This window comes from Pyrus communis, chromosome 16 (genome assembly GCF_041283825.1).
Source record: "Pyrus communis isolate YQ-2024b chromosome 16, ASM4128382v1, whole genome shotgun sequence".
NCBI classification, from domain to species: domain Eukaryota; kingdom Viridiplantae; phylum Streptophyta; class Magnoliopsida; order Rosales; family Rosaceae; genus Pyrus; species Pyrus communis.
This window is the reverse complement of record NC_142580.1, coordinates 27,641,047-27,666,845: the sequence shown is the minus strand read 5'-3', so window position 1 is coordinate 27,666,845 and position 25,799 is coordinate 27,641,047. Positions and strand designations below refer to the sequence as shown.

The 25,799-nt window shown below is 39.3% G+C and overlaps 2 protein-coding genes across 2 annotated transcripts; one reads left to right on the top strand and one right to left on the bottom strand.

Annotated features, from left to right (window-relative positions):
* The first annotated feature begins 6,246 nt into the window (after positions 1 to 6,246).
* On the top strand, positions 6,247 to 7,096 carry LOC137730878 (uncharacterized). The gene has a single exon (XM_068469872.2). The coding sequence runs from the start codon at positions 6,247 to 6,249 to the stop codon at positions 6,994 to 6,996; it is 750 nt and encodes a 249-aa protein (XP_068325973.2). The 3' UTR covers positions 6,997 to 7,096.
* Positions 7,097 to 23,096: 16,000 nt separating this feature from the next.
* LOC137732914 (uncharacterized) lies at positions 23,097 to 23,585 on the bottom strand. The gene has a single exon (XM_068472163.2). It carries the CDS (start codon positions 23,583 to 23,585, stop codon positions 23,097 to 23,099), a length of 489 nt encoding a protein of 162 aa, XP_068328264.2.
* Between the last annotated feature and the right edge of the window lie 2,214 nt (positions 23,586 to 25,799).

Genomic DNA, 25,799 nt, shown 5'->3' with positions numbered 1-25,799 from the left:
CTTGAACTTATTACAATATGTAGCAATGGTCTTTTAGATGAATTTTCAACAGTGTTAAGCAAAGAATCATCGATTCACTTTGTCACAAGTTCCAGGATCAATACTTATAATTTATTTGTTAAAAAAATTAAAACTCCAATTGGGCCAAAATTTAGGGCTTAATGCTCCAATTTTCTATATTTATTTTATACACATATACTGTCAAAACAAAGGGATAATTTATTTATTTATTTATTTTTTTTAACAAATGATATTGTCTACACTAAGGGGGTGGAGGATTGGGCTAAACTTCATAATGGGCTAGCAATAATGTGGTTCAAATTCGCCTTTGGCGAAAATCGAACCTAAGATCTCTCACTTACAAGTGAAGAGGAATACCCACTAGACCGTAGCACAAAGTGGCAAGGGATAACCGAATATTGTACTTTGTATACAGTATGCTAGATGATGACATTTGAAGTGTTTTTAATGTGACACAATGGAGAAGTTATAGATTCAGGTTTCACAAATGGTCACCCTAGGATAAAGTGTTAAAACACTAAAGAATTGAGAGAAACTCAATTTCATTGATGCTAAAATAAAAAGATAACTAAAGAAGTTGTTTAAATAGTTTTACGAAATCCTAACTGTAAAAGGAAATATGACAAGAGATTTGTCTTGTCATTCCCTTTCTGAAAATGTATCTTGGCTAGAAACAGGCTTTGAAAACACTATTCATCGTAAAACACACTATTTGCACTAAAATCACTATTAACATTGGAATTGCCAATTTACGCTCGTCTTCTAGTGTTTTTTTTTTTTTTTTTTTTTTTTTTTTTTGAGAAATAGGTACGATATTCATTAATGCGAGAGATACGTACAGACTGATACAAAAGGCCTTGATAAAAACCTTGTCGAGGATTTCAACCCAGTCTAAGGGAAAAAGAGTCTCATGCACCAAACAAATTAAGAGTTACTATCCTCAAAGAGAAGCTCCAAAATTACATTAGTAGGTTCTTCAAACCAAAAAATAGAATTTACGCAATTCAGAATCGTCCGCGCTAATCTATGTGAAACTTTATTCATATCCTGTTCACTAATTCAATAGTCTATATGCCCGACTTTACTCCTGTTCACTAGTATATTTCCAAACGACGAAAAATCATCTTGACCATCATGTTTGAGGGCTGCTATGACAAGCAGCGTATCACCCTAAAAAATGTGGCTTGTAGATGTTCCTCTCTGACTAAACCCGCTGCATCTCTAGCTGCCAGAGTTTCGGCCAGTAGTGGGGAAGAGATGGCATTATACCTAGTTGACAAGGCTGCCACAAATGCACCCCTATAGTTCCGAATCACCACACCAACCCCACTGACGCCCCTTTGCTCGTCCCATGCCGCATCAAAATTACATTTAAACCACCCATAGTCCAGTTTCTTCCATTTTTGTGAAACTTTGGTGTTTCATTTTTCCTTTTTTTCCATGCCACTATTGGAATTCCTTTAGCTAACTAATTGCCCTGACATTTAATTATGTTGGTTCGAGTGCTTTTCCTTGCCACAAAAATGAGTTCCGTTCTTTCCACATTCCAGAGGAGAACCAAGAATAGATCGAAACTCTCTCTTCACAACTCACCTACAAGTCTTGCTATCCAATCCATTATATGCTCCTTTGCGGCCGTCCGACTACGGATCCCCAGCGGGCTTGACAACCAAATCGACACCGCTCGTGGATAGTTTCTCAACAAGTGTACTAAGGTTTCAGTTTCTCCATCACAAAACATGCATGTTTCGTCCGTGGTGATTTTCTTCTTTCTTAAATTATCCCAAGTTGGTAGTGCTTTCCAGCAAATCCACCAAACACAAATATTCACTTCCTCCTATACTCGAGCCCTCCACAAGGCTTTCCATAAGAATTTAACCTCTATGAAATCGAGGAGCCACCACTTTCTTGTCCACTTACCTCACCCGCAAATCTTGCTAAGTGATAGGCACTTTTCGTTGTGAATTTCCCATTTGGTTCTTCATTCCAAATCAAGTGATCTGGCTGTTGCAAACAACTAAAGTGTATGCTTTGAATCAAAAGAGCTTCTTCTTCAAAAAATAAGTCGTGTATAAGATCCAGATTCGACCTTACTCCCCCCTCCACTGAGATCAATTTATTCACAGTATCTGATTGATTATTTCCTACTGAGATAGGACTGAGCACTTTGAAGAATTTTTTTCCTTGGTAACCTACTATCACCCCAAACTTTAATGGATGCACCATCTCCCACTCTCCACCTACCTCCGCTCTAATTATTTTACGAGCATCCCTTATGCATCTCCAATAGTATGACGAGTTCGTCTTCACCAGAGCCAAAAGGAAATCCGTTTGAGGATAATACCTAGCCTTGAAAATTAGGGAAGCCAGAGAAGATTGTTGGTGTATTAACCACCACTCTTGTTTCACAAGCAAAGCAAGATTGGAAGCATAATATTTTTGAAGCCAAGACCACCGTCTCCTTTTGGTTTACACAAATTTTTCCAACGAGACCAATGTATCTGTCACTTTCCTTGTTCCTTATCCCACCAAAATTGTGCCACCATTTGATTTAACTCATCACAGAATGTTTTCAGTGACGAAAATGTTTGCATCGTATACATAGGAACCGCTTGGGCCATAGTTTTTATTAAGATCTCTTTTCTGGCACTACTCAAGAGGCTTCCTTTCCACTCATTTAGTTTCTTCGAGAGTCCGCCTTTGATGTAGGAGATTGTATTCTTCTTCGATCTTCCCATAAACACCAGCATTCCAAGATAACGATGATGGAAAGGAACCCGAGGCATATTCAGACAATCTGCCAAGAATTGATCATCATATTCGGTTAAGCTACTGCTGAACGCTACACAACTCTTCGAATAGTTAAGAACTTGCACCAAGACATTTTCGTTGATTTTCAGTAATTGCTTGACCTGTAAGCATTTTTGGTACTACGAGAAAAAAATGAAACTATCATCCGCAAACAGTAAATGGTTCATGGACTGGGCATCCTTGCATACTTTCACCTCATAATTCGGTTCTGATTTTTCCAAGCATAAAACAGTGCCGAAAGTCCCTCCGCACATAATACATATAGAAACGGAGAAAAGGGGTCTCCTTGCCGAATACCTCGTTTTGGAAAAACATATCCCACTGGCTCATCATTTAATTTGAAAGAATATGAAACAATAGACACACATGCCATCACCAAATTAATCCACATTTCCACAACACCTAATTTTTCCATTATTTTCTGAAGAAAATTCCACTCAATACGATCATATGCTTTAAATCAAAATGTATCATATTCTTATGAGGTTTACTATATCTTTTTGGCCTCTTTTGTACCAAAATCATCAAGAAAAACCATATAAGCCGGTGTTGGCACCTGGTAATCTACTCATATAGTTTTCTAGGTAATATTATTTCTTAAATATAAACTTTTAAGATCAAATTTAAAAAATCTCTCTAATTGAATGCTACATTTAACCAAGGTTCTAAAAGACGTTAGGCGCTAGTTGGGCAACGGGCTAGGACTTAGCGCCTAGGCGTGCTAGGCGGATTTAATAAATATATTATATTTCATATAAATAAATGTCTATTTATACTTAAAATATATATAATTTCACCATAAACTACAAAACAGAATGACATATATATTATGAAGTATTGGAACATAATGAAAACATAGGGAACAAGTGATATAATGTGTGTTTATTTAATTATGTAACAAGTCTCTTACAATTTATTGAAATAATAAAATGCAAAATGAAAGTTATCTATTTTCTGTCTAAGTGAGTCGCACCTAGGCAAGTGCCTAGGCGAGTCTGGACAGGCTAGACGGGTGTCTAGGTGGTCTAGGCGGGCACCTTAGCAAGTCCAGGTGCCATTTCTTAATTTTCAAACACCTAGGCATTAATCGGGATTGTGGCCAGCTGCCTAGCGCCTATGCAAGACCTAGGCGGGAATTTTTATAATAGTGCATTTAACTCATTTTTATACTACATTTTATATCACAATACGTGGCATTATGTGATGTATTGAATTTAATATTCAATGAGAAAGAACAAACATTAAATGAGATAAAATCACAAAATTGATTGTTACAATCCATTTATTACGAAGTGTTGTATGAATATCATTATTCCTCTAAATTTCACATTCTTTTTCTTTTCTTTTTCCAAAAAATGGTAGCCAATTTTCGTCTTCATATATATGAAATGTGAGTGCACAAAGAAACTAATCTGAACCTATTCTAATCCTAACCCATCACCCCACTACCCTCAGGCAAGCCTAATAACTTTGTTATACCACTTGAACTAACTACCCATGATCAGCTAGTTTTATCATTGAGCAAGTCAGAAGTGAAAATTCATCGAGAACGGCCTTGACCCAAACTAATTGGCATGAGATTAAGCTACAGTTTCAATTTACTCAAACACGCAATAGAAACATGGTTTCCAAAGGATGAAGAAATTTTGTCAATTAGATCTTTGATAAAACAGATGCATAAAACTACGCCTTCAAATTAATTCCAATCAAGAAAGCCAAAACACTTTTGTTCGGGCTAGATTGTCCCTCACACAACTCCTCTTGTCTTGCTTGTCTGTCAAGGATTTCTCGTTGGTTTACTACAACATAAGTTTAAAGTTAGTTTGAAAGGTACCTCTGTGGGGCCTTTATTAGGCCTTCAGGCTCAAATCAAGACTAATATAAATCCGAACATGCCACTGTTACCTTTGTTTAACAGATTGTGCTTTTAGCTATTAGATTAATTGATTACTTGCGCCACAAGTCACTTAGACTTCTTAGCTTGATCAGATTATTTACAGATGGGTTAAAAGTTTATCAAGTTCTTTTTGTTACCTTGTAAACAGACTTTTATTCAAATATCATATGTTTGGTTATAGGAAAGTTCCTGTTTTTTTTAAGTGCTTTCCTTAGTGGCAACTTGGGTTAACAACAAGGAAATAAGAGTTATTAGTTTGATAGGATTAAACATACAGAAAAACCTCAAAGTAAGCAATGGAAAATGACCTTGAGACTAAGTACGATGCATAAAAGTCAGATCTACTTTACACAAATGCAAATAAAGGAAAATCGGGCAAGGTTACAACCTTGGTGGGCAAGGTTTGTCTCCTCGCATACCACTTCTCCTTGTGTTTTTACAAAAGCAAGCACTTCTATTGAATAGAATAACAACAAAGGTCTACAAAAGGGATTCAACACTACAAAAGGGAATATGTAGCATAGCTTCTAAAACTAACAAAAGAAAGCTTTTCTATGGTTGAAATATAACTGGAAAGATGGCAGACAAAACAAAGTTATCTGGTTTTTTGTTGTTGAGTTCAGTGAGTGTGTTGAGAGAGCTTTCTGCTTGCTTTTCTTGCTGCTTTTATAGACTTCTTAGCCCGAGTGTCCAAGCTTTCCCTTTCTAGTGCATTGCTCTATCGGTGATTGCTCTTGGAACAGGGTGAGTCACCATTTTTCTTTTCATTATTTACTTACCCCTACCATGGAAAAGTACTTTTTCACCGAGGGTTAGCTGCCCTCTACTCCTTGTCACTTCCATCATAAGCTTGATGCCTATTAGCTGCCAAATAACTATATTTAAATCCACCCTGGGCTGCTGCCTTCACCAGCCCGAAACAAACAAGCTTTTTGCACACCTAGGCTTTAATTGAATTGAGTCCAATATTAATTATCCACCCAAACAATCCAATAAGTAAATTTCCTCGTTATCTCTCGTATACCTTTTTTGTTTTTGAGGTGTTTATTTATTTGGCCGATAAAGAAAAATGCATTGATAGTTAGAAATAGTTTTTAGCTTAAATGACTAATAAGACAATATACCCGAGGTTCTATTTTCATGGCTCCTCCTTTAGTTCGCTTCTATAAATTAAATAAACATAATTAAGGACCCATCTCATTAATTTATTTTGTGCTTGGGAAATTTGAACCAGTAAACACACATATGGATTGACGTTGAAGCCACAGTAACTGTCCTGGAATACAGAACATAGCCAGAGGTGGCCTAAGTTATTTAAATGTGTCTTGCACTAAAATCCAACTGCTTGTTGCCCAACTTCGGTGATACACTCGGTGTTAGGGTTTCATTTTGTCTCTACTATCTCCTCTCCTAAGCCCATCTCCCTATTTAATCCGTTTCACCATTTGCTTCCATATCAACTCATCCATCAATATCTCTCTACATATCTTAAATGTTAGTACAAGTACCATACTACCATGGCTGAACTCGGCCTTCTCTCCCGGACCGATCTCCAGAACTTACCTCTCTTACAACAAAATCAACACCAAACCCAGTTATCAAGCCCTAATTTGGTCCCCAAAGCCTGGATGTGGAACCCTAAGCCAGTTCAAGAACCCGAAGATGACTCATGGGAGGTGAGAGCCTTCGCGGAGGACACTGGTAATGTAATGGGCACCACATGGCCTCCAAGGTCTTACACTTGCAAATTTTGTAGAAGAGAATTCCGATCCGCCCAAGCCCTAGGCGGCCACATGAATGTGCACCGCCGTGACCGGGCTCGCCTCTACCAATCCCATCCTCAGATGAACCCGGCAGCAATCTCATCAGCTTCCACTTCCTCATTCATAATCCCAACTCAAGAACTTGTGAATAGAAATGGTGGATTATGCCTTGTTTACCAATTGCCAAGCCCTAGTAGTATAAATGAGGCATCCTTCAATACTGCGACAACTTTGATGAGCTCAAGTAGCACAAATGGTCATGGTGTTGAGTCATCACCATCCACTCTTCTTTCAGTTTCACCCAATATTCCACCTCATGATTACTTAGTCTCAGTTGTGCCACCAGCTGGAAGAAGCAATTCTAATTCCCAATATTGTCACTCAAACAAATCATCAGCTCATGATGATCCGGAACCCTTAACGTCCGGAACAGAAAATGGCAATTTTGAAGAGCTTGATTTAGAGCTTCGGCTTGGGCATGGTCGACCGGCAATACCATCTTGATTCTTCGCCAAACAAGAAATTAAGGGACGATTGATATACAAGCTTATTAAGGCGAGTGTGTCTGCAGCTAGAAGTTGGAGACAATTCATACACACACACACACACACACATATATGTCCGTAAGAGTAAGATGCAGTACTCTTCCTAGCTAGCTTTCACAGAAACCTGTTTGAGATTATTTATTTATTTTGTATGATTATTTTCTTGTTTGATATAACTAATTATTCTTATGTGTGAGTTTTGAAGCTCGTTACAAATGTAAGAGAAGAATTAAGAAGCCATTAAAGGCAAGGTTTTATAATTAATTATAACTAATAAATTCAAAGAAAATCAAGGTTTTATAATTAATTCTGGAATAAATTTCTATATTTTGTATTTTAATGAAACAAAATGTTTTAGTAGTAGTGATGGAGTGAGATAACAGCTTGCAGTGCAGTGTCATTTTCTGTTACAGATTTCTGAGTAAAGACTAAAGGTGTGCTGCTGTCTCTGGGCATACATTTCCGTGGGGATTATTTCTATAGCTTTTAATCCTTAAATAAGATGAAGTTTAGAAAAATGTCTTATACAAGATTAAAAATTAATTTTAGTCTCTAGACTCTATTTAATGCCAGCATATGTATTTAATGTTTCTTTTTTTTTATTTATAATTTTATGAATTTAAATTTTATGAAAATATTATAAATTTTAATTCTCATTATGGTAGGCATCTTATATAAGAAAATATTTTCGTACAGATTTTTCGGTACACTTATATTTTTGCATATTTTCTTACCTACCACTAATTCATAAAAATATATTTAGGTACGAACATTTCGGTACAATGGGTTAGTATTGTGACAGCCCGTCCTGGATTATTCGTACCGTAGGTGTGAAATGACGATTTTGCCCCTAGTGGTTATGTTTCATTTTGGGGTGTTTGTTTTGTGGGCTTGTTGGTTGCATTTGGACCACACACACACTCTCATCCCTATCTCTTTCTCGTATACCTTCCCTATCCCGTTTCTCTCTCTCTCTCCCTCTTTCCCTCTTCTTCTTCTTCGTATGGACAAGTACCAAAACCCTAGCAAACGTTGTAGATCGAGGTGAAAAACTATACCTTTGTGTTCGTGAGGTTCATACGAGTTCAACCATACCCATTTCAGGTAGGAAATCCTTCGATTTCACGTCGAACCATGGAACCCCGATTTTGGTCACTGTTTATGCATACGTGAAATGTTGTTTTTCAGGGAATTTAAAGCTTGTAGGAAGCTTAGTGAGGTCCTTAGGAAGCTCGGGGTGGTTCGTTGGAAGGTTTTGGACGTCGGGATCGTGAGTTGCAAGTTTGGGCGGATTTTGTGAAGTTTCTCCGGTGAGATTCCATGAATTTCAGGGGTTGAAAGTGGTAAGATTTTGTTCTCCTTGTTGTAAGCTTCATTTTGGTGCAAATTTCATGAAATTTGGTTGAAAAACAAGTGAGAAATGAAGGTTTGAAGTTTTTCCGGCGACACCGACGACACCGGAGGTGTGCTGGAGAAGATGACGGAATATTCCATCAATTTGGACGAAATATTCTTAACGGTGTTAGGTTAACTTTAATGAAATCTGTTAGTTTTAACGGAATATTCTTGACGGCGTTAACTGACGCCGTCAGTGTGCCTGGCACGTGGCCGCGTGTGGGGGGCACGTCTGGCCGTGCCTTGGCCGGCGCGTGGGGGCGCGTGAGACGTCGAAAAATTATTTTAAAATTATAGGGGTGTTCATGAGGTTGAGTAGATCACGTTGGTGTATTCATACACCCCATTTGAGCATTGTATGAGAAGTTATTACCTAGTTTTTGTTATGTGCTTTAAATTAACGTTTTTATAGTTGTTTCGCATATAAGTGAGACTTATCCCGAGGACAAGCGCAGTCACTCGAGACAAGGGGGTTACGACCCTTCCACATACCAATGAGTGGGCTTTTGGTTTTCCGTATATACCTATATATTGTGGTTTTTCCCATAAAATGAAATGGAATGTTTATATGTTTTAAATGCCATGCATAGCGTTTGCCTATTTATTTATGCATTAGTAGTTGCATATATGTATGTTCGGTGTTGCGGACGCGCAGGTAAGTGCCAGGTAAGTTATGGTTTATGATGATTAGTAGTTATGTGAGATACATAGAGAGCTTATAACCTGCACCCCCGGTGTTAGTGCTCCCGCTCAGAGTAGGGCACAGTCCTTCATGTGATATTCACCTCCTGCACCACACGCTCATCTTAGATCCAAGTTAGGTGCACAGTCCTGTTGTACAGACCACTTTAGGTGGTTCCGACTCGTAGGTGACCCACGATTATTCGCCCAGTCTTCACGTGATCATAGCACTTGAGCGTATTTATTTACACCCAGTCCTGTCGTACAGACTACTTTAGGTGGTTCCGACTCGTGTGTAGGTATAGTTAGTGAGTTAGAGAATTAAGTTCTAGATTCAGCCGTACATGTCACGTTAGGTGACTCTGGCTGACATATTACATTGCATTGATTGGCATTACCTAAGCTACGTACATTTTATGTAGAGGTATTCGGCATGGCATATTTCTGAGCATGTTTTCGATATATGTGTATATTCTATTTTCTGGGAAACTATACGGGTTTTACGGCGAGGATTTAGAACTTTTGATAATGAAATGATTTTGAAAAGCTTTGTTTTTGCCCACTCACACTTTCTGTTTTGCGCCCCTCCAGGTTCTAGTTTGGATTGCTCTTTTGGTGGCCCACGATGAATTCACGGCATATCTGACAGATTATCACCAGTGTAGGACCCCCTTTGGGTGTGTTTTAGTTAGTATTTGTTCCTCTAAACTGCACTAGGTTTTCTGTGCTCTGAATATTGTTTTTCACACTTACGCTTGCACATGTATGTTAATTACTCTGTGTGTAGTTTGATTTTTATTTATTCGTACTTTCATTATTATTCTTAGCTTCCGCACTGTGCACATGGTTACGTCACTCTCACGTGACAGCCAACATGTCCTGATTTCGATCGGGGTGTGTCAAGTATAATATGTTTAGGTACGGACATTTTGGTACACTAATTTAGTATAATATATTTTGGTACCGACATTTTGGTACACTAGTTTAGTATCATATAGTTAGGTATGGAATTTTGGTACACTTATGTTTTTACGTATTTTCTTATCTGTCACTAATTCACTATAATATATTTAGATACGGATATTTCGGTACACTAATTTAGTAAAATATATTATGATATGGATGTTTAGGTACACTAATTGAAGAAAGTTAAATAAAATTGTATAATAATAAATTTAAAATTTAATGTAATAACATTAAATAAATTATCTATTAAATATAAAAACTTTGACAAAAAAAAAAAATTCTATTAAATATAAAAACAAAAATACAATATGAATTTGAATTAAGTACATATTAAGGGTCTGAAATCAATAATCAATCTAACACCAGGTTTTCTTTTAAATTTTAATCTTCTTGAAGGATTAAAATTCAAAAACCCCTTATTCTATGTACGTATTAGGGCTTAATTTCCATAAAACCACAGAAATGCCAATTCTCCCGATAACCAAGTCCTGATTTGAGCATTTGATTGGTTAGCCAGCCACTAATAATTGCATGCATTAAAAGGGTTCCTACTTCCTAGTCATTTTTGGTAAATTCATAGAGGAGTTCATATATATCATGGTAAAATGCATTTACGTATGTGCTGATCTACGTGGATGTTTCCGGCAGAGAAACCTTATTTCCAACATCTTTTATTATGAAGGGTTTTGGGTTCCAATATACAGTTAACTTACACCACCAAATTATGATATTTCAAATGTTTTATTCGTAATCATTCTCCACTATCATATTTCAAAACTTAAGATTTCCAGTTTCAATAATACAAAAAAAATAAAAAAAATGAAAGGAAATATGTGTTCCATATTCAAAAAAATGACCGGTATTCGTCAAGACCAGTCTTTCCGCACACTAAAAACTCTATTATGTGGTTGAGTTCGGCCTTACTTTGTAACCCTTCTCAATTATCCTCCAACAAGAAAATGTAACAGCTCCAAGTCTACCACCTGAATAGTTCCACCTAAAAAGTTCCACTTTTTCAGGATTAAGTTTTGTCCTGATCTATCAGCTAACAAACATATATTATTACTTTTTAGAAAATCATGACAGGATGAATAGCTCATACGTACAACAGAGAATGCCTAGCTTCCTCCTCCTTTTAATTACGTTGTAATTTCAAGTCAGGATGTCCTTTATCATAAAATTATCTAATCTATGTGTACCACAAAATACATTTGTTCATAACCATCTATGTTTTAGCACCTCTTACAAATCAGCTTAGGAAATCGGTCATCTAAACTATACAAACATACATAGTTTGTCTATTAAGAACGATACGATACTGATGGAAATCAAGTGGCAAAAATTTCTAGGAGGAGCCTAAACTCTGCTCCTATACTAGTTTTAGAGCCTAAACCCTAGTATAAGAGCAGATATAGGTTTGGTTTGGTACTAAGGTGATTCTGAAAAACGCTGGGAGCTGTTTTTGTGTTTGGTAAACATTCAGCTTCAGCTTTTTTTTTCACAGTTTTGGGTGAAAAAAAGCCAAAAACAAGAAGCTGCAAAACCCAGCTTTGAAAAACTGGCTTTTTTTCACATCTGTTTTACATAAAAGTTTACTAAACACTATAATACTGCTTTTTTTTTCAAAAGCACTTTTACAAAAAAGTTTACCAAACACTCTGCTGCTTTATTTCACAGCTGCTTATTCTCATAGCATAGCAGAAACAGCTTTTTTTTTCAAAGCACAGCAATACCAAATCAGCCCATAGTATCGACGTGCGAGCCATAAACATGTGCCTGGTTTACTAATTAAACAACACACTTGAGAGCATCTCGAATTGGAGAATTGAAATTTTGCATGAATACTCTTTTTTTTATTATTATTATTAACTTTTTCTGTAAAAGATGACACAAAACGTTTTCAAATTACCTCTTTTTTTTTTTTTTTTTTTTTTTTGTGGACAAAACGTTTTCAAATTACCTGGATACCCAATTGTAGCTCAAATGAGTAATGCTAGGAAGACTAAATTTTCAAACCAATAATGTTTCACCAGTAAGAAATAGGCACGTTAATCGACACTTGATTAATAATTCAATAATTAATAACCACATCATTTGGTTTACACAATTTGTTTTTAAATTTTGGTTTCCTTAACTTTACCTTGGCCCAAATATATATAGCAAAGTATATATGGCAAATAAATATTCTTGTAAAAGGAAAACAGTAATCTACATACACTATGAACGCTACTTTTGAGCCGAAGCACTTGTCTATAAAGTGCGATCCCTTAGCTAACTTCCAGAATCTTGAATAAGATCATATGACACTAGAGATCCAATGTTTAAAAATTCTTAAGTTTTCTTTTTCCCTGCAAGACTGGCAACTATGATTGTCAGACTAAGTCCCAATGTAGGCTAGGTTTGAAGGACGTACTTGTTGTCAATGCAAATTTCCGCCGTCTCTAGTTTTGACGAAAATGCACCTGCAAAACAATCAACAATTTTGATCAAAGACCTAAGCCTCACGCGCCCACAAGGTGGGGAGGAGGGGCGTTAAGCCAATGGATCTCCGACACCTAAGTTAGTTTCTCTGAGAAGAGTAAAGTGTTTAGGGCTTTTAGGGGTAGCAAAAGCTTTTAAAATTTGGTAGAATATGAGGAATATATAGGAGGAGAGGGCCGGCCATAGTGTTAGAGTTTTGCCCTACACATGGCGGCATCCTATTGGCCAAGGTTTATGGAGAAATATTCTCATGATATTAAATGGGAAATAATATCTTAAGTTAATGAAGTAATTATCCCTAATTGATTTAAATTGGGATTACTTACTTGAATGGAGTCAATCTTCAATTGGGAATATAATAAAGATAAGATTTGGGTAATTAATCCTTATCTTTAATGCTTTGACTTTTCCTTGCCAAAGGCAGGTGAGCTGTGGGCAGTCGTATTCAGTTGCTGAGACCTTTAGGGGTGTGAACTGCACGTGAGAGTATTTGAGGAGCCTGCCCATTTAATGAGGGTAATCTTGTCTTTCTTGAGCAAAAGTCCAATTGTCGCCTCTAGAATTTTTTGGATTATTTTAGGCTCCACACTTGTGGCTTTACTTTCTGCAATAACTAGATGCACATTTTCAGAAACTCTATTCTTGGTTCTGCTCATGGAACCTAAATAAGTGTTTATGCCTGCAATGTCTCTAGTTGCTCTTGTACTTTCTCGAGGCATTGGGCCATCTTTCGATGCTTCGCTGCGTAGTTCCCTGAGGTTTGGTTGGTGATCAACTGGGAATCGGAATAGGTTTGGTTGGTGATCAACTAGGAATCGAAATAGATCACAAGCTTTTTCACTACTAAATCTTTCGCCAATCAGAAACGTGCTAGTAAGGCTTCATACCCTGCTTCGTTGTTTGATGTTTTGAAGCTTAGAATGATCGCCTACTCGAGCATCGAACCATCTGGGGTAGTGAGAACTAGGCTTGCTCCCGATCCCTGGTAGTTGGATGATTCATCGACGTGTAAGTGAGGCTGGTGCGACTACGGTGTGCTTAGCTGCCTTTGGGGCATTTCTGTCGGAACGTCTGCCAGTTTTCATGCCTTTAACATCGTGCGTCTAGATTGTGCGAAATATCGCATCATGACGATGACTACGTATGTTTGAAGGTATGGCTTGAGTTTCTAGGTTGCAACAACTGGTGCGAAAATCAAAGTTTTGATTTTCAAGTATATAGTTTCCGCATCGATAAGAGTTTTTGAACGGAATACAAGTGGTCAGGACCTCAGCCCTTTTCGTATAAGGGTAGAGCTCATTGTTGCTTCAGATACTGCCATATAGATGCATAAGTCATCCGCTGCTTTCGGCTTGGACAGTAGGGGAGGTGATGTCAGGTACTTTTACAAGTCCTAGACTGCTTTCTCGCTTTCTCACATTTTGGTCAGTGGATCGCGAGATGAAACGATTGAGTGCAACTGCTCGCTAGGTCAGACCTTAGATCTCCTTTAAGGTAGTAGGGGACTTCATATCCAGGATAACTCAGATCTTCTTTGGATGTGCATTCGACGTAGTCTGACCGCTGCTTAAGGTAAAGGAAGATGTGCTCGGCGCCTTCTTAGGGTTTCCATCCTGATTCATCTGCCAGGGCATTGTTGACTTTAACACCATCTTCTTGGCCCATCTTTCGTGGTTGCTATTTGGTGAAGGTAGAATTGTCTTTCTGCACTTCAGCTACTACTGCTGAGGCAAAAGGCTTCTTCTTCGTCTTCTTGAGAACTTGTACAGTGCATTGCCTAGACATGGCCTGGTCACCTTTGATCTCTCCGACTACTCCTATCGGGATACGAAACTGGATTTTCTAATACTTGATCGAGGTCACAGCTCCAATCTTCACTATCCATGGTCGACCCAAAATCTCGTTATGGGGTGATGGGTCGCTAATGATCATGAAGGTCTGCGATGAGACAATTGGAGGACTGGTTACGTCAAGTGTGATTGTGCCAATGGCAATTGAGGTAAATCCATTGAATCTGGTCAAGGCCTCTGCTTTGCGTTTGATCGTGCTTTCCAGGCCCATTTTCTGATAACTAATAGTTGTAGGATATTGACTGAGTTGCCATTGTTCACCATAATTCTGTCAACGATAGAGTGGGCCAGTTGTGCAGAAATCACCAAAGCGTCATCCTGGGGAAAGTTTACTCCCTTAGCGTCCTGCTCGGTGAAGCTAACGATTGGTCCAGGTACAGCATTTATGGCTTGAACATGAAAGATCGATCTTGCCTGCTGGATCTTTCTTTTCTTGGATTTATTGGTGGCCCCCAGATGCTCGGATTCAGCAAAGATGTTGTTTATTCGAATTGTCTTTGATAAGGTTCGGCTTTGGCATCTGCTTCGGCCTATCGACATACTGGTCGCACTAGTCTTCCTTCACGAACTCCTCAAGGTACTTCATCCATATGGTGCAGTCGTTGGTTGCGTGCCCCAGACCTCTGTGGAATAAACAGTACTTTGTCTGGTCCATCTTGGAGCTGTCCCTCTTCATGGATTGTAGCATCTCAAACCACGGCTTGTCCTTAAGGTCGCGAAAGATCTAATTGATCGGGACCGAGAACTTGGTGTGAGTTTTAGGCGTCATGCCTTCTTTCGTCAGGGATCGGTCCCTACGTCTGCTTCCTGGCTTGTTTTTGTCATTAAGCAGTTTATCACCTTCCTTCTTCTGAGCTGGTTCTACGTCTTTGCGCGGCTGCTTATACGGCTTCTAAGAGCATTTGACCTCATCCCAGAGGGAGTGTTTTTTCTGCCAAAGCATAAGAATCTACCAAGGTTAAGTTCTCGCCCATGATCAGCTCTCCTAAAAGTGGGTGATCTACTAGGAACCTCTTCCGAAAGGCTGAGCTTGCAATGCCATCATTGAGCGGTGTGACTCATTCGGTTCCTTCTTCATGTTGAAGAGGTGATCAGACTTCTTCTTGATTGAGCAATAGGAAGAATATTCCTTAATGAAAACCAAGGGAAATTATCTGAAGTTCCGGATTGATAGTAGGGGCAGGGTGTGGAACCAGTCTTACGCCTCACCTTAGAGCGTTATGGCAAAGATTTTGCACATGAAAGCGTCATTGTTGGTATAAAGGGTCATGGCACTTCGGTAGTGCATCAGGTGCCTGTCCGAATCTTCATCTCTTCTTTGAAAAAGGTGAAATGTAGCGGGCTAAACTTCCGCGGTGGCTCCATCTACTCAATCTCACCTGTAAATGGTGACCTGCTTATGTTGGCCATGTCTCTACGAAGAGCATCATCGATAGGCTCAATGCACTGGAATCCACGTAGCTACTTTGCTATGAGCCTTTGTATTTTCTCCAGTATTTGTGCTTGGTAGGGCAGCAGAGCCTCCAGCTACCCTTGGTATTGATCTGCTGGTCCATGTTGCTCTTTAGCATGTCCTGTTTGTTTATGCCGCAGTCGCAATACATGTGGTTCATTATGTGCTACTCGTCGTCCCGCTTGATGGGGGCTACCAGTGAAACTTGAGCTAGATTGTTCTCGTGCTCTCCTCGGTCCGTCATGTGGCTACCTACTTTAGTGCCTCACAAGATGATCTCTTTGTGGGCCTATCCTCGTGTGGACACTTCGCATGGAATGTCCTGAGTACTCATCGAAGTGTGGACCCAACCTCGAATGCACACTGACTTATGAACCAAGTCGGGAATGAATGTTTCTCTGCACATTGAGACAGGAGAAGACATTTTCCTGAGGGCCCAAATGAGAGTGCACACAACCTAAACTCATGGGTCGTGGTGGGCTGAGATGTTCTTTACCAAGGTGTCGCTGAAATGAGTCACATTTTTCCGCCTTTGTCCTGCTTCGAGACACCTTGTCTGGGGAGCGTTGCATCTCGAGTGCTCAATGAGCTAGTTCACCAAAGTGGTCTGTTGCGCAAAGGCGTTCGTCAAATTGGCGACCTGCTGGGGCAGGTGGTGCTCACCACTTGGATTGGAAAAGTTTAGATAATAAGCATCTCCATGTGTGGTAGAAGTGTAATGGACTGCAGGTATAAAGCTTGAGCCCAAAGCGGGCATTCCTATAAAAACAGTAGGGGTGAAAATAACCCTGGGTCGATCACGGGACTAGTGGCCAGAATCTGTATCACCAGAAGTGACTCGGATTAGATTGGGCCGCAAGTCAGGTCACAGGAATGGGCCACGAGGTGGGCTAACCTGGCTGGATGGCTGGACCGTGCACTGGGGCACGCTAGGTTAGCATGTGGGCCGCTTATCCTCAAGCATGTGCTGCGTACTGGGCTAGCGCATACCCTTCTCGAGCTTGTGCTACATCTGCAACAAGTGAGGCTCGGCGTTGGGCTTGGGTCGTGGCGACTTGGGCTACTAGCTAGGCTTCAACTACTGCTGCTTGAGCTGCCTGGCTAGCAACTTAAGCTGCTACGGCTTTGGCCTCCTAGGCTCGAGTTGCAGCTTGAAAACCCTGGGCCTCCTGCCCATGAACCACGGAATGGACCTAGGCCTCCTGCCCAGGGTTTTGAGAATTAGGCTGCTGCAAGGGCAGCGATGCTGCTACATGTGTCGTGGCCTAGTGGTCTTGTCGTGGCTGCTGGATCGCAGCAACGGTGGTGATGCGGCCCTGCAATGATGGGGCTCCACTTGCTGTCGCACTGAGACTTGAGGATCACCGTCGTGGGGCTATGTCCTTGTCTCCGTTCTCCGGTCTAAATCTTTGTATGTACAGGATTTCATTCATCGTGGTTTCTAAATTTCCTACCATTATTTCCTTTTTCCAAGGATTGATCAAGAAACTTTTCTAGAAAAAATTAATTGATACAACGTGTGTGAATTCAACGTAACAAAAAATTCAATAAACCAAATGTAGGAGGCTTCTTCGAGTATTTGAATAAACTCTCAGTGAAAGCACGAATTTGTTGATGTAAATGTAAATTTCCACCTTCTCTAGCTTTGATGAAAATGCACCTGCAAAATAATCAACACCTTTGATCAAAGACCTAAGCCTCACGTGCTCAAATGGTGAGGGGGGTTAGGCTAATGGATCTCCGATGCCTACGTTAGTTTCTTTGAGAAGAGTAAAGTGTTTAGGGCTCTTAGGGGTAGCAAAAGCTTTTTAAATATAGTAGGATATGGGCTATATATAGGAGGAGAGGGTTGACCATAGTGTTAGGGTTTTACCCTACACATGGCTACATCCTATTGACCAAAATTTATGGACAAATATTCTCAAGATATTAAATAGGAAATAATATCTTGAAATAATGGAGTAATTATCCCTAATTGATTTAAATTGGATTACTTACTTAAATGGAGTCAATCTTCAATTGGGAATGTATTAAAGATAGGATTTGGGTAATTAATCCTTATCTTTAATGCTTTGACTTTTCCTTGCCAATTGTAGGTGAGCTGTGGGCAATCATATTCAGCTGCTAAGACCTTTAGGGGTGTGAATTGCGAGTGGGAGTATCTAAGGACCTTACCCATTTAATGAGGGCAATCTTGTCTTTCTTGAGCAAAAGTCAACGTGTTACCTCTAGAATTTTTGGAATTATTTTAGGCTCCACACTTGTAGCTTTACTTTCTGCAATAACTAGATGCACGTTTTCAGAAACTCAGAATCTTCTTTTACCAAAAGAAAGCAAACATTCCCCTAAGTGCGGTAAAAAATGTTAAATGTAACCTCATGATTCTCAGGTCTTTCTCTTCAGTTTTGTATATACATATTCTTTACCATATCTAGCTGTAACCGTCTTAGACTTCTCCCTCTTCATAAGTAGTACTCTTTATTCGCTGCCTACCTAGAGTAACTAATTGGTTGGTGTTGTGGTCGATCTAATTCTCGACCTATCACTATAAGATGAATGGCTAGTAAATATAAGTTGAAGGGGTCGTATATATGCACCATATATGTTGGGTGTTTTTGATAAATTACACATCACTTTGTCATCAGATGCCAAACCAATACAAAAAAATATACTTCAAAATTAACATTTTCCAAATTTGAATCCACCTAGCTCATGGGGCCTCATCGATAAATCAACGTTGCACTTTTTGTAGATATTACATTTTAGGTCCCTATTTAAAAATCATTCATGCAATTAGGGTTTCTGAAGTAATGATTTTTTTACTAATTACCTTTTTTTTTAAATGATCTCTGAATGACAATTTAAGAAATATAAACAAAAAATGATATTCTTATCATATATTTGTATCAACTCTCTAATAGAGATGTGATCCACAGATGTTGGTGGGCACTACCTCTATTAAAAAATAGTACAAATATGTGATAAATGTAAAATTACTCAATATAAACACTTTATGTTGATGGTTGAGCTCACAGCAAGATCCTTTTTGATAAATAATATAAACGAAACCCTCTTAACAATGGTTATATATAATTATAAATTTATAAGCACACACTCGTACCATTAAGAATCTAATTTCTTCATCCTTATCACGTAACTTATTCCAAACATAAGAAATTAACTGAGATTCCGTTAGTAAGCAAGTATATGACTTAAGCATTGGGCAAATGAATTAGAGAGCATAGATTTTGTTACCAGATATGAACCCTAGAATGGTGTATTTATACCAGCTGGGAGATAGACCCTTTTAGGATAGAATCCTAGTTCTAAGCCAGTAGATCCTAGAGGATATCTAGAAGTAGATATTGCATCCTCTTTAGGAGTGTGATTACTTGCAGTGCACGCCAATTCCTAGATTGTAGGAACTCCAAGACATATCGAGATCTGGCCAATTCCATACAGGATTAGATCAAGTGTCATCCTAAACAAGCATGGTCATTCCAACAAAGTCACTCAGGCTTCGATCGTCCATTGCCCAGAACAAAGTGATGGTGGCACCATCACTCCATTTAATCCAACTCCGCTCGAAGCTGGTGAGTCCATGATTGAACTTTTGAGGTAGCTGTTTTCAAATCAGCTTTACTCTTGTCCTAGAAAATCATGGTCCTACAATTGCCCCTAACTATGTATTTGATAGTTATCCGTAAACCATTTCTTTCGGAGTAAGCTAGAATACATAATTGTTTGGTCTTCTGTCTTCATATGGTGTCCTTTGTGGGATAGTGGAGATGCTTCGATTTCAGACGTGCAGTCTAGAGCATTGTGCCATAAAGTTTGTAATGATGAAGAGCATTGTGCGTGCACATTTTGCAAAAGGCGACCATTTGTATCTTCAACTGGCTTCGGTCTTCGCATACTCTACTCTTGAGTGAAAACTTTTCATCTTCAACAGTGAGATCTCTTGAAGCCTTTGCTTTTAAATGGCTCCCTCATGGTTGAAATCCTCCATTTTTTTCCTCATTTCTTTCTTTCAGTTCACATCATGATTCCTCATCCTTTGATTCACAACTCTCTTTTCCAATCCAGTTTTCTTTTTGAACCTTCGGTATATAGAATCTCAAACCAAAAACTTACTTCTACCATACCAATATTTGCCAAATAAGGCTAGGCAAGAGGGAATTAAGCTACCATATCATAATAGTGTTCATTGCTTCTTGCAACTTGTTCCATATCATTCATCCACATGCGGCATCCTTCTCGCAGTCTGCGCACACGAGTTCAGTCTCAACAAAGTATTGAGATTCTTCAGAGGATTCTTCGCCTTCCTTTGAGAGTCGATGCCGATGATGACCGAACCTCATCAGAGTTGACGATCCTAGCCAAGTTACTTTGTAGTCTTCATAGGAAAATTTACATGTCAAGGGTGTGGGTTTGTCTTCCGCAAACATTACATTTTCGTGCTCCTTTCATGGGACTTTGATAATAAACATGCGTTCACATGAATCTTCTTTTCTTCTCATCCCTTGCTTTCTTGTTCACGGAATAAAATTTTAATTTGACAAGTCTTTCCAAAGTAAACAAACTTTTAGAGAAAATGAGTACAGAGCGAAATTCAAGTAAGCTTGTGGGCCTGGGACAGAGCTTAAAGCCCCTTATTAACATTGATTCGGAGAAACGTCACCTCCCAAACTTTGTATTTATAAAAATTTCCATCACGATATCCGGAGTACCACCTTACTCTGGTACCGAGCATTAAAAATTAACCCATGGTAAACTTTTTGCTTCCCATTGGCCAAAGTGCATTTATCGGACTAAGGATGAGAAAAGCTTGAATTGTACCTAAAATAATAAATATTTTCACTTTCTTACCTTGGATTTCATGTTTGCAACGTGATGCTAAGGTAGGATTTTCTTCTTAGTTCGAATTCCTTGTCCATCCCCAATGAATCCTAAACAAAAGTTCTTTAGAGACTTGGTCATCTGCTTGTGGGTCGAAAATACTTTTAGAATCCTTGTCAAACCCTATGCATCAAACTTGAGCATTTCTGATCCGACTATCATGACTGAATTGGTCAAAGCATTTAAGCGTATCAGAGCTCCGTTGGAATAAAATTCTTCTAGGGATTTCCTAGTCTAGATGCTCCCTTCGAACCTGCTAACACATGGTGTCACAAAACACACTTTAACTTAGTATGTTGGTTTGTAATAGAAATAGTCGTACTCAGGGTCAGAGTTTGGAGCCACCCTTGGGTGATTTCTAGATCGCCCTTTTGACTATGCTCTCAAATGGCGTAGAGGCCAGGTTTGAGTGTTATAACCCACAACCCTTCTAGTTGCATAAACATTTCGAAGGCTAGATGGTGCATTGGACTTCCGAGCCAGGCCGCATATGCTTGTGCTCGTAGCCCGTCAATCATAACTGGACTTATTACCGCTTGAGTCTCCCAAGATGTTAATCGATCGATACATAACGAGCTAAAACAGACACATCTAATAGTGTTACTTTGAGTTTTTAGACTTACAATCATGCGCAATTTTCAAAGTCTATGTTTTTTTGCTTAAATGATCGAGGTATTCCTTGCATCACCGAAAAAACAAAAAGAGCGGAACAAACATTGAACATAAGATGAACCAACTGTAGAATTTCTTTATTGATAAAAGAAATAGGATTGTTTGACAAAAGGGGTGTGATTGAATCCGGGATGGATTGCCTACATAACTCCAGGAAGGAGAATCAAATCACTGGTGCAGTTATAAGAAAAAATGGTATAACATAAGAGTTACATCAAGGATCATTTTTGAGAAGCAATCTATGGTTGGGCATTAGGGAGATGAGTTCTCCATGGACTTGTTTTCGTGTAGATAGTGACGTGATTAAGTCCGGAATGGACTACCTGCATATACAAAGAAGGGAATCAAACCGCATATAGTGCAAATGGTACGTTTAGGGGTAATATCGCTTAAGCTTAGTGATGTTTCATTTTTGGTGATTGAAGTTCTATCCATGCCCTGTAGATAATAGGTTCTATACCCTCTTTCTCTAATGATCTTATAGGGTCCTTCCTAATTTGCCCTGAGCTTGCCTTCTCCTAGCACCTTTGTATCCTCGAAGATTTCTCTTAGGACCAAATCTTCAACTTGTAGGCTTCGAGGTTTGACACCCTTGTTGTAATATGATCGAATATGTTGTTGGTAAGCAGTGAGTTAGACATGGGCGTCTTCTCGTTGCTCTTCTGCAAGGTATAAGTTTGTTTTGAGTGGGAATACTTATGTTCTGTAAGCCATTGAGTATGGTGTTTTGTCGTGGCTTTTCGAACTATTGTATTGTATGCCCATAAGACCATTGGCAATACTTTTGGCTATTACTTTTCTTCTCAAGTCTTTTCTTCAAACATTGTAAGATGATCTTGTTTGAGGCTTTTGCCTACTCATTGGCTTATGAGTATCTCGAAGTTGAAGTGAGATGACAAATTCTAAGCTGTTTGTACCAATCTGTGACTTGGAACTGGTGAACTGCAGCCCGTTGTCTGTGAGTATAGTGTGCAAAATTCTAAATCAGCAGATGATGTTCTTCCAAACAAATTACTTGATGGTTGCGCAAGTGATCCTAGGCAAATGTTTCGCTTCTATCCACTTCGAGAAATTATATATTGCTGCTATTAAGTATTCTCTATTTCCCTGGGCCTTTTTAAGAGGTCCAACGAGATCAATGCCCCATTGCATGAAAGGCCATGACCCTGTTAGAGTACTAAGTTCTTTTGCATGTTGATGGTTTATAAATGCGTACCTTTGACATTTATCGCAAGTTTGGGCGCAGCTAGTAGCATCTTGTTGCATGGTAAGCCAACAATATTCCGCAGTTAGTGCCTTTTAGGCAAACGATCTTCCTCCAACATGTTGACACATACTCCGGAATTCGCTTAGGATTTGCAAGCCTACCTCTGAAATGACACATAAAATGTGGGGTCCAGAATAGAAGCATCAATAGAGTTTCCGCGGATGATCAGTGATTTCGTTCATCCAGCTCTTGAGTGTCGATGACGGCAATTACCTCTAGCTCTATGTCGTAGATACTTAGAGTTGTAAGGTATTCAAAATGGATCATTTGTCGAAAGGAGTAGTCGAAAGCGAGGCTATGTTTGCAAATGTGTCGGCATGGTTGTTTTCTCCCTTTAGAATTTTCTGGATTTCATATCTTTTAAATTTATCGAGCAACACCTTGACTTTGTTTAGCTAAAACGCCATTATGGGATGATGTGTGGTGTAGTCTCCTGTGACTTGGTTGACTATGAGCATCGAATCATAATGAATTGACAATTCCTTCACCTGAAGTTCCTTTGCCACCCTTAGTCCTGCTAGAAACACCTTATACTCTGCTTCGTTATTACTTGCCTTGAATCCAAGCTTCAAGGTTTGCTTGAGTGTGGAGCAGTCTAGCATTACTAAGACTATTCCCACTCCAGCTCCTTTTATGTTCAATGATTTATCTACGTAGAGCTTCCAAATGCGTGGGTTCTCAAGCAGTTCTTGGGAGTTCGTGGTTCTTAAAGTGCCTTGTGATGCCGAAGTGAATTCTGCTACGAAGTCTGCCAGTGCCTGTGCTTTGATTGAAGTTCTGGGTTGGTAAATGATCTCGGGTTGTCCCAATTCAATGTCCCATTTGGTGACTCCAGACGATGCGTGAAGGCTATGCAGAATTGATTGCAACAAATACTCCGTCATGTAGACTACTATAAATTATTGAAAGTATAATCGAAGTTTCCTGGCTACTATTACCAACGCAATGAAGAGCTTTTCCATTTTCAGATATCTGGTATCTGGTTTAAGAAGAGCTTTCGATACGTAGTACACCAATTTCTGCTCTTTCGAGTCTTCTTGAATCAGAGTTACACTCACTGCACAATCTGATACCTCCAAATATAGGTACAAGTCATCTTTGTCGACTAGCTTGGGCAGCAACAGGGGTTTAGACAAGTATTCCTATAGCTTTGCAAAGGACTCTTCACACTCGTCCATTCAAAGAAGGGTTTGCATTTGTCGCTGGATCGTGAGAAGAATCGGCTGAGAGAGGTCGTTATTCCTATCAAGCTTTGTATCTTCTTCATGATTCCAGCCTACATCTCCATGATTGTCCTGATCTGATTTGGGTTGGCCTTGATTCTGCGCTTAGTGACCAGGTATCCTAGGAACTTGCCCGAGGCTACTCCAAAATTGCATTTTTTTCGGTTTAACTTCATATTGTACTTCCTATGTAGACCAAATAATTCATGGATGTAGGTCAGGTGGTCCTTTTTTTCTCTTGACGACCATGTCGTCTACATAGACTTCCATTGTTTCTCCAATCTTTTCTTTGAAGATTTGATTAACAAATCTCTAATAGGTTTCCCCTGCATTCCTAAGACCAAAAGGCACAACTTTGTAATAGTACATACCTCGGCTGATGATGAAGGATGTTGACTCCATGTCCGAGTAGTACATCTTTATCTAATTGTACCCAGAGTAAGCATCCATGAAACTTAGTAGCTCATGACCTGCAGTCGAACTACCAGTAGGCCGATCATTGGAAAAGGATACGAATCTTTTAGACATGCCTTGTTCAGGTCCGTGAAATCGACTCACACCCTCTATTTGCCATTTTTCTTCTGCACCAGGACAACGTTAGCCAACCAATCTGGGTGGTGTACTTCAACGATGAAATTGGCATCCTTGAGCTTCTCAATCTTGGCTTTTATAATCTTACTTCATTAGGTTATGTGATTTTGTTTGTGTTGCATGATCAATTTAGCGGTTAGGTCCAGATGAAAACGATGGCAGATCATAGAAGGGTCAATTCCTAGCATATTTTTTACGGACCAGGCGAACACATCTTTGTTGGCTCGGAAAAAGTTAGTAAACAACTTATTCTCCTAGTCATTCAGCTACGATCCAGTCTTGGCTTTACTTTCATGTTTGTTGAGATCTAAGTTGATGTATACAGTGTCCTTGTCCGCTTTCAACTCTGGAGTGTTATCATACCGGGGGTGAAGGTCCAATTCAAATTTTTTGTATCTCTTTTATTAACCCTCAGATGTTATTTCTATGTTGACTCGTCCATGGGAGAGCTGGAGCTCCGTTCTCCCTTTCGAATCATGTTCATGTTTTCAATAGCACAACAATGTGCCGTCGCTTGATCCCCTTTTATTTCTTTCACCATATATGGAGCGAGATAACGAAGTGGTTGATGGTAGGTAGATGGAACGACCTTCATCTTGTGCAACCAGTTCCATTCATGGCGTTATAAGGAGTTAGGCAGTCCATAACGTGGAAAGTCATCAGATGGTTGCAAGGTTCTGCTTGAACTGCCAACTTTACCATCCCAGAAACCAAATGGTGGCTCCATTGAAGGTGTTGAGGATGGTATTCCCCTTGTTGTTCAAGAATGCCCATCTTTTCAATGGCGTCCTTAAGGATGACATTTACTCCTGTTCCGTTGTCCACCAAGACTCGGCTAACCATGCGTTGGAGATTTGTACCTTGACGGCAAGGGCATTGTCGTGAGGTGAGTTGACATCTTCTAGGTCTTGATCGGAGAACATCAAAATGTTCGAGTCGATAAATAGTGGTTTGTTGATTGAAGCCACCATTCAATGCTCCTTGCAGGCCGTTTTTCTTTCTTTCCAGGTATTTCCAAGATATTCTAATTCGCCATTTATGCAATTTACTATGGGGGAGTATTTCTTTTCCAAATACTAGATAGGATGAAAGCCTTGAAGCATTTTGGATTTTCTGTGATATGCTTCAGAAGTTGTGGGGTGACCTGTTAAAACTCATATCAACAATTTCTGTTGGAATCTGGTCGGGCATTACCTGGACAGATGCCTCCTTAAACTGGGAGACATCATCTTCTAAATCTTCCACTCGCGTCTTTAGGTCAGTGAGTCTTACTGGTTCTTTGGC

Coding starts and splice junctions, on each gene's coding strand:
- LOC137732914 (XM_068472163.2), bottom strand. CDS start 23,585: ATGACGGAGTATTTGTTGCAATCAATTCTGCATAGCCTTCACGCATCG.
- LOC137730878 (XM_068469872.2), top strand. CDS start 6,247: ATGGCTGAACTCGGCCTTCTCTCCCGGACCGATCTCCAGAACTTACCT.